The sequence below is a fragment of the Barbus barbus genome (assembly GCF_936440315.1).
Source record: "Barbus barbus genome assembly, chromosome: 47".
NCBI classification, from domain to species: domain Eukaryota; kingdom Metazoa; phylum Chordata; class Actinopteri; order Cypriniformes; family Cyprinidae; genus Barbus; species Barbus barbus.
The window spans coordinates 10,672,408-10,685,967 of NC_136725.1; the positions used below are offsets into that span (position 1 = coordinate 10,672,408).

At 39.1% G+C, this 13,560-nt stretch overlaps 1 protein-coding gene across 2 annotated transcripts; it reads right to left on the reverse strand.

Annotated features, from left to right (window-relative positions):
* Positions 1-944: 944 nt before the first annotated feature.
* On the reverse strand, positions 945-13,124 carry LOC306865350 (four and a half LIM domains protein 1-like). 2 transcript variants are annotated; one of them, XM_079409902.1, is made up of 6 exons: positions 13,047-13,124; positions 6,709-6,890; positions 3,359-3,533; positions 2,182-2,351; positions 1,812-1,998; positions 945-1,703 (listed from the first exon to the last, which is right to left on the reverse strand). In XM_079409902.1, exons 2-6 carry the CDS (start codon positions 6,862-6,864, stop codon positions 1,549-1,551), a joined length of 843 nt encoding a protein of 280 aa, XP_079266028.1. In that variant the 5' UTR covers positions 6,865-6,890; positions 13,047-13,124; the 3' UTR covers positions 945-1,548. The 2 variants fall into 2 exon arrangements, with proteins under 2 accessions (XP_079266028.1, XP_079266027.1); XM_079409901.1 differs by lacking the exon at positions 13,047-13,124 and adding an exon at positions 7,001-7,039.
* Between the last annotated feature and the right edge of the window lie 436 nt (positions 13,125-13,560).

The following is a 13,560-nucleotide window of genomic DNA, read 5'->3' on the forward strand; positions in this document are numbered from 1 at the left end:
CTCCAAATGTAACTACTAAGCACATCAAGAGCATCTCGCACACAAGCTTGTGGTGAAATATACACGTTGATCAAAATAAACGACGAGAACTCTCTTGGTGAATAAAATGGCTTGCAGTTATTTATTAGTTGCATTTTCCCAATACACCACAGTATGTCATTCATGCTGCAACGAGAACTGCAAAAGTAACTACGATCATGTTCTGAGAGAAAACCTGACAATATGGCAAGCCGTTTTAGCTTAATTTATTCCCAGTGTTACTCTTCGTAATTGCACTTTTACTAGCAAGAATTTAATTGTCGAGCTCTCTAATTGATTTGTTACTAGTAAAAATGCAATTACGACGAGTAACGCTGGGAGTATTTTAAGCTAAAAGGGCTTGCCGTAGGACAATGCATGTTTTTTCGCCTTTTCTATGTCTAAAACCCCCAAAGGAAGTAGGTCGCTGCGATGACAGATAATAAATCTAATATCACCGATTAAACCCACTGCCTGTCACTCAATAAAAGAATGATATTGCTGCGTGTTTTTGAAAGTTTTGATGTTTGGTTTAATAATTAACATCACCTTTGTGTGCATGACTCTCACTTGGCTTGTGAATTAGCAGAACTTGAAAAGGGACATTAATACGCTTAACACAAATAACATTTCATGTAGCTCAGTGATTGTGAAGCATATGTGCAAATAGCCTACGCACATAAGCCCAAAATGTGAACGCATTACAAACTGGCCTGGTTGAAGTGTAGACGAAATGCAATTGGTCAAATCGGTGTTGTTTTGAGCAAATGAACTGCATTACCTGAACTGCATTTTATTCTACATTATGTTTTAAAACATCTTTTAGGAGACTTTAAAAACTGCAAACTGATTTGGAATGGGTCATCATTACTGTTTCTGTGTTTTGCAACTAGATGTCGCTGCTGTATGAAAAACACACTGCATTTAAAGAATGCAAAGGATAGACTCCCAATTTTATTTTTTCTCAGATCATACATAGGCAACTAAAATAACATAATTGTCATGTTAATTACATTAAGCAGAATGTGTTAGTAAGGAGAACGACATACACATTTTAATTTTTATATGAAAATGACAGATTGCACAATTAGTATTTCAAATCCCAAGGAAGCATTCTAAAAGATCCTAAAACACTACTGAAAAATTCAGCGTCCATGATTACAAGCTGTTAAAGATTTAAAAATGCTCAACCCAAAGATTCATTTTGAAACATTATTTAAAACAGATTTACTAGTAATGACAGACTTCACCTTCTTAATACACATCTCTCTGCATTATCCATCTTTCATCCTGAGACAAATAGACTTTGGAAAGAGAGAGAATACATTTTCCCATCAAAACCTCTAGGTAAACGTAACATTCCTTACAGGAAATATCAAACTCCCTTAATGAAGAAGCCAGAACCAACATAACAGAAGCCTTTGTAAATACTTCAACATATTTATGTGGGACTTTTGTATAAATTCAAATGAATGCTGATATTTTTCTAAAGTAATCTCACTCTTCTGTGTCTCGACGGTCATCAGGTGCTTACAGTTTCTTGGAGCAGTCAGAGCAGTATATGTCTCCACTGACAGCGACGAATCGCTTTTCTGCCAGGTTAAGGGAGCACTTCTTACAGTTAAAGCAGTAATCATGCCAAGAGCCACCCTCATAGTTCACTACGTTCGTAGCCTTGCCAAATCCTGTGGGATGAGACAAGGTAGATTTATTTGTCACTTTAGTTCAAGTCAAATACAGAACTTTTAAAAAGAGTAATGGATGTCAGTGCATATGTGTGTGTGGATTCAAACCTGTAATGGGATTCTGGCAGCCGCTGCATTTTTTGGCCACAGTGCTTTTGTAGCAGTCCACACAGTAGGCTTTTTCCTCATGGGAGGTGAAGCGGGTGCCAGCCAAGGGCTTTCGGCAGGAGGAGCACACAAAGCACTCAGAATGCCACGGCTGGTCCTGGTAATTCACACCTCCTGTGGTAATGGGCTGGAGGAAGAGGGCCAAAACATGTGGAAACAATAGACTGAGGCAACCTGTGATGGTCATTATTATCATAAAATGTCTTCATTTTAAAAAAGAACATGTTTTGTCTTCACAAAATATATAGTAACTTAAAACTTTAAAAATAATAATGAACAAAAATCCATTCATTTGTACTACATCTCTCACCTTCTTACAGCAAGCACATTGTTTGGCAAATTTCTTCTCATGGCAAAGGCTGCAGTAGATGTTGTTGTTCTTTGCGATGAAACTTTTGGAGCCGATTGGCTTTTGACACTGATAGCAGGTGAAACACTCGTCATGCCATGAGTTACCTTTGTATTCCACATTCTCAGTGCCTGGAAAGGAACACAGGAAAGGAAAATGGAAAATGGTCCGTTACAAAGGAAAAAATTATGTACAAATTAAGCACTATAAGACTCCAAGGCCCCCCATTGTCAAAAAGACAATATGTGACCCTGGACCACAAAACCAGTCTTAAGTGTCTGGGTATATCTGTAGCAATAGCCAGTTAAGTAAATTAAGTAAAGATCATGTTCTATGAAGATATTTTGTAAATATCCTACTGTAAATACATCAAAACTTAATTTTTGATTAGTAATATGCATTGCTTCATTTGGATAACTTTAAAGGTGATTTTCTCAATATTTAGATTTTTTTGCACCCTCAGATTCCAGATTTTCAAATAGTTGTATTTGCCAAAATACTGTCAGATCCTAACAAACCATACATCAATGGAAAGTTTATTTATTCAGCTTTCAGATGATGTATAAATCCTTTTGACTGGTTTTGTGGTCCTGGGTCACATATTTGAAGGCTGGGACTTCTGCTGTAATAACAAGTTTGTTTACAGAAACTAGGAGTGACAATAGCCAATATTAAAACCAATAACTATAAATCATTCAAATAATTAAGTTTCAGTAACTGAATTATCTTCAGAGTTTACATTTGAATATGAATTAATAATGTTTCTATAAAAACTATAATTATATTAATTATATATTATTATTATTATTATTATTATTACTTTTTAGGATTTTATAAAAAAAATTCAAGTCTAGAAATCACACTTTTAAAATTCTCGCCTATATTTATTTTAATTTAATTTGTGTGGAAATCTTTGTTCTTGTTGAACATATGAATTAGAAGAGATAATATAATAAAGTAGATAAATAATATAATATAAAAACCGATGTATTAAGGTGTACTATATCTATCGACCTATCTATATTTGAAATATAACATGTTTAACTTTTAAAGATATATACATCTATTTTATATCTATATACAAATTTGTGCTAGAATACATATATAGCAGAAGGTGTGGAGACTATCTGCCCCCTACCTGCCAGGATGGGCTTGTAGCAGCCATGGCAGCGAGGGGCATCCTCACGTGAGCTACACGTCCCACACAGGATCCTGTCATCCTTGGAGGTGAAAGACTCCTTGGCTAGATTCTTATAGCACTTGGCACATCGGAAACAATCCGAGTGCCAGTACCGGCCCTTATGGTGAAGCTCCTATATAGACAAGAACCAAGACTGAGAGATGTGATATAAATTATAATACAATTTAACTCACAATATTTGTGAAAGTAATTTATTAAATTTAAATATGCCCCACAATTAAAAAAAAAAAGCAAGGATGCATTAAATTAATCAAAAGTGATAGTAAATACAAAATGTTACATAATACGTCTTTCAAATAAATGTTGTTCCCTGTCGATATTCCACTCGTACTGCGTCTTAAGACGCTTGCATGGGAACGACTCAAACTCATAACTCACGTGGGAGAAGACCCAGGGGAGTTAAAAATACACCAAGCACAGGCTGAGCCATCAGGGTCATCCGTGGCCTGGGTGTTGTCCCGTAAGTTGACACTTGGTTGCCATATAATATGGTCATCCAAGAGAGGGAGGGACTTGAGCAATGTTGGTCAAGTGAAACCCTAAGATTGCTTAACTAGCCGGAGGCGGCGAACTAAGCAGAAAGGACTCTGGCCTGCAAGGCGGGGACGTCCAGGTTGTAAAACCTCATAAGCGAGGAGGCCGTTCTCGATGCGGCTTCGCTCAGGGACCTGAGGAGCACAACGGACCTGGCCCTGCATTTGCATGTGCCGGGCAAAATAAACCAAGGAGCGGATATGTTGTAGAGGAACAACATCTCCTCAGAAGAATGGACACTTCACCCGCTCACGGTTCAGAAAAAAATCTGAGAGGTCTTTGGCAGAGCTCGAGTAGACCTCTTCGCCTCCGAAGACAACTCTCATTGCCCAATCTATTTCATGAAAGCACGGATGCCCTGGCCCACGAGTGGCCCAGCCTTCCGCTCTATGCAGTCCCTCCAATCGCTCTGCTGCCACAGGTACTCAGACGAGTCAGGGAACAACGGCACAGGCTTCTTCTAATAGCCCCCTTCTGGAGGAACCAGCCGTGGGTGTCTGAGTTATTTCAGCTGCTTGAAGCAGCCCCGTGGCCCATTCCCTTGAGACGGGACCTCCTCAAGTGAACGGCACACTGTGGCATCCACGGCTCGAGTTATGGGTCCTGCATGTGTGGCCGCTCAACGGGAGTCTTTTGTCCTCCCAGAGCGTGTCTTAAACACTATGGCGGAAGCTAGAGCCCCGTCTAACGGATGTCTCTATGCTCTGAAATGGTCTATTTTCTCAGCTTGGTGTCAAGATCGCGACTTAGATCCGGTTACCTCTGAGGTATCAGTGGTTCTTTCGTTTCTGCAGGAGATACTGGATAAACAGCGTTCCCCATCCACCATCAAGGTTTACGCTTCAGCCATAGCAGCTATTCATGCCCCTATTGCTGGTCGATCGGTGGGCAGAAATAGTGCGGTGGTCCAGTTTATACGAGACGCCAGGAGAATGAACCCCCCAGGCCCTCGTACAGTTCCACCTTGGGACTTACCAACCATGCTAAGGGCATTTGAGAGGCCCCCCATTTGAACCATTGCAATCTGCGAGCCTGAGATCGCTCTGGTTTAAAACCGCCCTGCTGTTCGCACTGGCGTCGGTTAAGTGAGTAGGAGACCTACAGGCCCTTTCTGTCAACTCTGCTTGCCTGTAATTCGGGCCTAACGACTCCAAGGTCGTCCTGAAACCAAGGCTGGGTTATGTACCTAAGGTGATCTCCACTCCGTTCAGAGCCCAGGTCATAGCACTTTCTGCGCTGGCCCACTCGACGGATGACCAGTTATTGTCCCTGCTCTGCCCCATCAGGGCCCTCAGGGTATACATCGAGCATTCCGCCTCATATAGGAGGTCGCTTTTGTCAGCTTCGGTAACCGCACGAAAGGTCGCCCTGTTACGAAACAAATAATTTCCAGGTGGTTAGTGGAAGCTATCACCTTAGCATGCTCCTCCTTGGGCTTGCAGTGCCCCATTGGCATGGCCTCTTCCTGGGCATGGTCCAGCGGGGTGTCTATTTCGGAAATTTGTGAGGCGGCCGGCTGGTCCTCGCCATCCACATTTGTTAGGTATTACAACCTGGACGTCCCCGCCTTGCAGGCCAGAGTCCTTTCTGCTTAGTTCGCCGCCTCCGGCTAGTTAAGCAATCTTTGGGTTTCACTTGACCAACATTGCTCAAGTCCCTCCCTCTCTTGGATGGCCATATTATATGGGCACCAAGTGTCAACTTACGGGACGACACCCAGGCCACGGATGACCCTGATGGCTCAGCCTGTGCTTGGTGTATTTTTAACTCCCTTGGGTCTTCTCCCATGTGAGTTATGGTTTGAGTCGTTCCCATACAAGCGTCTTACGATGCAGTACGAGTGGAATATCGACAGGGAACATACTCGGTTACTATCATAACCTCGGTTCCCTGAGATATGGGAATGAGTACTGCGTTCCTGGCCGTGCTATGAGCTGCACGCCTCAATTGCTTCTTTCGAAGAAATGAGAAGCGGCAGCGAAGCCAGAAGCTTATGTAGCCAGAGGCCCCGCCCATTTTGGCAGGCTGCATAGCCATAGGCTCGCTCATCACCGCCGCCGAGCCATTGGTTCGATTTTATAGCACTGCACGAACCAATGGATGTGCAGTTCACTGCGTGATTGAAAAGGCTTCAGTGAAGAGGAAAAAATTAGTTTTTCCCCATACAAGCGTCTTACGACGCAGTACTCATTCCAATATCTCAGAGAACCGAGGTTACGATAGTAACCAAGTACGTTTTCTGTCTATTGATCAAAGAATCTTGAGAAAAAAATCAGTTTCCAAAAATATTCAGCAGCAGCACAACTGTTGCAACACTGATCATAATAAGAAATGTTTCTTGAGCATCAAATCGGCATATTACTGTGCATATTACTATAAAATACACTATTTTGAACAGTAGTGTATATATTTATTTTTAATTGATTTATGAAAAATATTATAAAAAGCTTGCAGAAATACACTTAATTTATACTTCTAGTGCTATTTTGACTTCAAAGCCTAATGTTTAGAGAGAGTAGATGACTGATAGTGTAAAGGTTAGTGTAATAGATTACTAAAGGTGTAAAAACTTTATCACTACACTATTATTATGTTGTGTGCTCTTATCTGATATGGAAAGATATGGGCCAGAGCTACAACAAAGCAGACAGATATTTCAACAGACCAATATTTCACTGTGAGTTTAGTTGTATTTTAATGACAAAACCACCCATGGAGGAAAGAAAAAAACAGCTCCTGATATCACGTGTTACCTTGGAGTCGGTGCTGATTGTGCGTCGACACTCCACGCAGGTGTTGGCGCAGAACTTGTCAAAGCATCGCACGCAGACTTGTTTCTCGTCTTTCCTCACAAACTTCTTTCCACTGAGGTCCTCGCGACAGTAAAAACAGTTGGAACGGGCCGCCATAGTCACCCAATAAATCCCGTGAAAAGCTGTGAGAAATAATTACAGCGATTACCTCATCGTGCTCATAAAAGCAGGTCATAAAAATACATCATGATGTATAAATGCAGAAAAAGAAATAGATTTTTTTTCCCCGAACCGTTGTTGTAACACGTCTCACACCCCCTCATGTAACTCAGTGTTCAGAGTTTCCTCAGGAAACAGTGAGGGGGGACATTTATTGATAAGAGAGTGTTTGTTCCGTTTTCCCTTAGGCGGAGGTACAAAATTGCTCTAAGTTGTTGTGTAACCATAGGCAACAGCAAACAGCACATGTTTTTTTTATTGTCCCCCGGTCTTATCTTCATCTGATAAGGGGTTAAGTTCAGCTGCAAAGCGGGTTAGCAGACTGGCAGACAGGATGAAAGACTTTCTTTCAGTAGGCTATGATAAATCTAATCGGTAATAATAAAACCACACATTCATTAAACGCAGTCATACCTAAATCAAATGATGTCGTGAAACACTGGAGGAAATATAAGAATTGAATTTGTCATGAGATAGGCCTAGCTATTCGATTATAAACATAGGCTACTTACCGGATCACATTGCTGCGAGTGTCTGGTTTGAATTACATATTGTTTCACTCGCCAAAACTAGTCATTGGGAATTTTCCCATGTAGTCATTAAAAATGAGGGCAGGTTACCAAACACTTCCTGGGAATAAAATATGAACTTTTGTGCAAATGCTTCATGCGAATATGTGCGTATTTTCTAGCATGCGGGCACACATTTGATCGTGTTGATTTTTTTCTGTATTTGTGCAGAAGTATGTCTGGTATGCATGTGGTGAGATGAGGAATGTGTTAACAGTTCTTTGACCATGTTTGAAGAGGGAACCTCTCATTCACTTCTTCAAACACTTTGCATTGAGCTTACATATCTGGTTAATTATTTAGCATGCAACAGAACACTTTCCAGGTGGGTTGTCTGTCAACTAGCCTAAATAATGGCTGTATATTTCACTGTTCTAAGTCCCAAAGGCTGAGGAAAAATAATGTGTTTACTTTCTGTCTCCTTTGCAAATGTGAACCCTAAACTAATCCTTTATTGGAAGGAAGCTGGTAGATCCCAACGTTTCAAATGAAACTGAGCAAGTTGGCCTGTACAGTCCATAAATAAGTTCGGCTCAAATTGTCAAACATCACTGCCAAAACCAGAAACACAGACCTATTTTTCTGTGTAGTGAATGCTTTGCATCCACTGTACCAACCCAGTGGTCCTATTAACACATCTAAAACTAAACCTCTCATCCATGCCTGTTTTAGACAAGCACAAGTTTTTTTTTTTTAATGGACACAGAAGAAGTATTTGAACAGTAATGAGGTTTAAATATGCTAGATACTGTTACAGGACTTGGCATAAGCACTCTTGTTTTCCCGAAAGACTTCTGAAATGTACTGTTTGTGATAGGTTTTTTTTTCAGTTCTGTGTTTCCTGGTCGGTTAACTTTAATGATAGACCAGATAGACATTTAGAGATCACATTTTAGCGTGGTTCTAACAGTCATGCTCACCAAAGCTCAAAGATCATGGGCTCATACTTTTTCAAATGAGATTTATGTGTGTTTTTTATGGGAGAGTCAAGAGAGGACAGGGCCTGGATTCATAAAACATTTTTAAGGATAACATTTTTCTTAACCACTAGGCTATTTTCTTATTTTCTAGCTTAAGAAACATTGTATTATAGAAATCATATTCTTATCTTTATCTTTTTCAGATTTCTCTTCCTAAAAATAATAAAAGTGAGACAGTATTTATTAGTTTTACTATTTCTATTAAGATCTTTTCTAATAGAATAAAAGTGGGGCATTTATGTTATTATTGTACATATTTATTTCATTATTATTATTTTTTCTTAATATGTTATTTCTTTAGAAGATTTTCATAAATCGCCTCAGATTCATCATTCTCAGATCTCACCCACACATGCACACGTCCTAACCACTAGAGTACAGCTCCATTCATATGGTTATAATTAACAGCAAACAGTTTCATTAAAACAAATAAAGAGCAAATAAGGGAACACGCTCAATCGGTCACAGATAAGCGTGAATGGGGGCATTTTTATAGATGCTGATGTAATGGCAAACTGACAGACCCCTGTTTTAGTCAAATATTTAATGTGATCTCCAGGGAGATGGAAGACTGTTGAGACTGGAATCTGGTTTGAGGATGACCTCATGCACCAGCATCTGGAACACAGTCGGGCGAGCGTAGCAGCCAAAGCAAACGAGGGGAAGAACTGGAACAGTCACGCTGCTTGCGACCCATTGGTTGATGCGATATGAGGCAACTTGAGAGCCTGAGACTTCAGCTGAAGAGAAAAATAATATGGTGATACTGAGCATGTTTTTTCCTCCTTTATGCTGCTTTTGCGTGCATTTAACAAGTTATTTTTCTTCGCAGGCTCATAAAAGGGTGCGGTGGATATGATGAAGACGATCAAATTAGAAGTTGGGCTATGACATCACCTGCTGGTTAGCTCAAAACATCACTTTTACAGTAATTACAGGATTAGAAAACCACACACATGAGCGCAATTGTGCATATGTTCTGACCCAAACAGAGAAACATATGTTGGATCCTTTTTTAATTTTAATACACAAATGGTCCTGCTTAGCCAACATGGGTCATCTGAAATTGGTATGGTAATGGAATCAACCCTGTTACACAGCTGGGGAAATTGAGGGGGTCTTGGCAGAGTGTTGTGTTGGCATGATCTACATGCTGAAGAATGTGGCAAAAGCTTGGAAACAGGAAGCCTGTGAAGCAGCGGTAAGAAGAACAGACGAGACGGCTGGCCAGAGGCGTAACCCTAGTAGTCTTGATCTGCACTCCTAAATACACTTTCACAAAGAGGAAACTCAAACAAGGCTACCGTCCCTCTCTAGGCAAGTGGGGTTAATATGGGGCCACATTTTAACCACCATATAATTATCCTGTTTATAATTGTTTAGAATGTTTCTCTTAAAAGGACCTGGCACTAAAAATAGGTTACTTATTACATGGCGTTCTGGAATACTTCATTTGGTCACGGCATTATGCGGTCAAATATTTTTGGTTCCAGAATTTTCTCCATTGGGCGATTGATTTTTAATGTTAACTCGTAATCCGTTAAAAGACAGGCTTACTGTGATGGGTTTGTTTATTGATGGTATATGCTTTTGTTGAAGCCGCCAGTGTCCATGATTTCAACATACTTTTTAAAATATTAAAGTTTAACTGTGGAATATTCCTGGTGAAAACTACATCAATCAGAGAATCTGAACAAGTTAATCACACCAAAAGAGCTCTTTAGCATCAACCCACTCTCATGAACCCACCCTAACAAACTACTTAAATATTTGTAGCCTATAGTTAGGCCTATGTGTATTTTGCAATAAACATAACATGTAGCCTATTTTACATTTCTAACCTTCTGGGTAGTAGGCTAACCCAACCGCTGGGTTTGTCCACATTTTACCCAGCACTGGGTTGTATTTAACCCAGCATTTTTTTTTGAGTGTACATATATATATTTGATTCTTTATATATATTATTTGATTCTTTTTAATTGTGGTGATGAAGTGATGAGTGAGTATGATGAATATGATGAAGTGTACTAAAAACAAAGATTTTCACGCATTTCCTCCAAATGAACCCACAACCTAATAAGTTTATACAATTCCTTAATTCATTCAACTCTATGCGAGACGCCAATTTACTAGGCTACTTCTCACCGCTGTTTCCTGCTAATTTAAGAGGGCAATTACTCTGAGTCGCCTATTCATTTCATTTCTAATAAACTTTTTAAAAATCGGTCCTATGATGTAGATATCAAGGTTAACACCCAAAGCAAACTATTTGCCAGTAATATTTGTTGTAGCTGATATCCATCTGCTGTTGTATGCATATTCAAATACACAGAGCAGTAGGGTACAAAAAAACAGTATGAATCCTTCGAGTTCTTACCTAAATGTTTCCACATATGCTTTTAAAAGGCCCCAAGAAGCAAAAATGGAGAGGAAATGAATCACATTTAATCTGACATTAAGGAAAGAACAAATGCTTTACAGGTCCCCACTGTGCTCTTGGTACCAGGAGAACACAACATCCTTTCACAAAAGCAAAACTGGATCTGCATGGATCAGATGTGAATAAGCAAAAGAGAGATCTGTTGATGGTCCATGTCAAATGTTTTTGAGGATCATTTTGTACACCCTATGATAAAAACATTATAATTGCAAATATTTGAAGAAATAGTTCTCCCAAAAATGAAAATGTATTCACCCTTAGGCCATCCAAGTTGTAGTTGAATTTGTTTCTTCATCAGAACAGATTTGAAGAAACTTAGCATTACAGTACATCACTTGCTCACCAATGTATCCTCTGCAGTGATTGGGTGCCGTCAGAATGAGAGTTCAAACAGCTGATAAAAACATCACAATAATCAGCAAGTAATCCACACGACCCCAGTCTATCAATTAACCTCTTGTGAAGCAAAAAGAAACAAATCCATCTTTAAGGCCTTTTAACTTTTAACTTATGACACTTATGGACAAAATACGAGTTCATAATCCATAATAATACTCCTCCAGTAAAAAATCACACTCACATCAAAATACACATTTGTTTAGAACTGGTTTGGACTGTTTTTGCTTAAAAATGGTCATTGAGCTGTACATGTTTCTCTCCTGATGCAGATGAGATGACTTTTGATGACTTCAGATGAGACCGTTTGAAATTAAAAACATGCAACTTTTCACTTCACAAGATGCATTAACATTTTAATCAATAGACCGGAGCCGTGTGGGTTACTTGTGGAATATTGTGATGTTTTTATCAGCTGGCGATAAAAGTATTTATTAGCGATTATTAAAATGATTTTATTGGCGAATATCAGCATTCTGGCGGCACCCATTCACTGCAAAGGATCCATTGGTGAGCAAGATATGTATTGCTAAATATCTTCAAATCTGTTCTGAGGAAGTAACATGTGGGATGGTCTGAAGGTGACTATATTTTAAGCAAATTTTTATTTTTGGGTGAACTTTTCCTTTTTAGGAGGCTTGTTGCATCTAGCTCCTGATTCATAATCAGTTCTAAGGCAGTGACTCAAACACATGAGACCGTCCATGCACCATTGATACAATACAATACATGGCTTGTGGTACGCACATGGAGTTTGCTTCCTCATTTTAAATGTGCATTATATCAACACCACATTTCATTTTTTTTTTTTTTTTTGTATATGGACTATGTGCGAAAACACATTTGTATATTAGTCACCTTAGAAATAATCACTCTGGATTCAGTGTCTGTCGCCTTCAGCCGGCAAGAAGTGTCCAAATGGGAAAAGGAATAGAAAATAAATAATGTAGGCCTATGCCAGACATGGAATGATAGCCTAATCATTTTTTGTGTATTTTACTTCCTCGGAATGTGCACAGGATAATGACAGGGAACTATAGACATCAAAGACAGATATCAGATATTTTATATCACTCTCATGGCATGAATTCCAATCTGCACATAATTTAGACATAAACTGTCCAGCAGAGTCTCTCACCCCATCAGTCCTTAGACATGTGGCTAGATCTTTGGAGTGAAAATCTTTAATAAGAAACAGATTTCAGAGGCTGAAAGAACATGCAGAAAATCGCTGCAGCCAACGCCCCAGTAAACTTACTGTACTTACATCAGTGCACTTCATATTCAGACTCACACACTGATATGATATCAATGAGGTTAATATAAAATAGTATACTGACCATGAAGAAGGTAGACATTTTATTGGCCAGATTAAATATTAAACAGCTAAAGCCAGTTTTTTTCAGGATGTTTGTTGTACTAATGGCAGGTGAAATAAATTCCTGTTGATCATACAACATCAAACATATTCGAATATTTTCTGAAATGAGAAAATATTTTTATTTTATTGCTGTTTATTTACTTACATTACATATAAAAACATTATTTAGCCTCTTTTTATGTCTCTGTTATTTGATGTTTTCTAGGCACAGGTCTCTGCATGTCAGCAGAGAACCAATTCCTGTGATTCTGGATGTTGCTCAATTTTGATTAGCCTCTCTAATATCCTAATAAAAAACCCGTAAATTTCGCTGACTCGTCTGAGCTTTTTACCGTTGAGAAAGTTTAACATACCTTTTCTGGGGGATACGGTGCTCTAAGTGTCCTATCCTCTGCCGCCACAGCAAAGTTTGAAGGTGTTTTGCACTTGGTGCGGTTTTGCGTTGGTGGGTTGTCTCATAAATGCAGCTCATAAATATAAATTAGGTCATGCTAACGTTATTTAGTAGACTTCCAATGGCTAAGGCTAGCTTATAAATATTAATTACGCATTCATGACGCTGTGCAGCTACCATCCAATTACGAAGAACTAACTCATGAATATTAAGAAGTTTTAGGATTCGTTTTATTTATTCCTTGCAAAATAAATAATAAAAAAGATCCAGTTGTTTCATTCCCTTAAACAAGAGCACTTTCCTTTAAACTAAGGGATTTAAAGTCAATGTTTATAAGATTTTAAATCTCCTTTGGAGATGGAATGCATTAGTTGGGTCATAGTCTTCAAGGAAAGTTGCACCTGGCAATATTGACCCGATGGAGCAATATATATTTTAAATAATTTAATCAATGAAGAAAATTACTGCACCCA

Excerpts from the sequence above, each read along its gene's own strand:
- LOC306865350 (XM_079409901.1), bottom strand. The coding sequence starts at position 7,031 with ATGAGGGGGTGTGAGACGTGTTACAACAACG. Across the intron at positions 6,891-7,000 it reads TGAGACGTGTTACAACAACG|CTTTTCACGGGATTTATTGG; the intron begins GTTCGGGGAAAA and ends TATTTCTCACAG. Across the intron at positions 1,999-2,181 it reads AATGTGCTTGCTGTAAGAAG|CCCATTACCACAGGAGGTGT; the intron begins GTGAGAGATGTA and ends CTCTTCCTCCAG.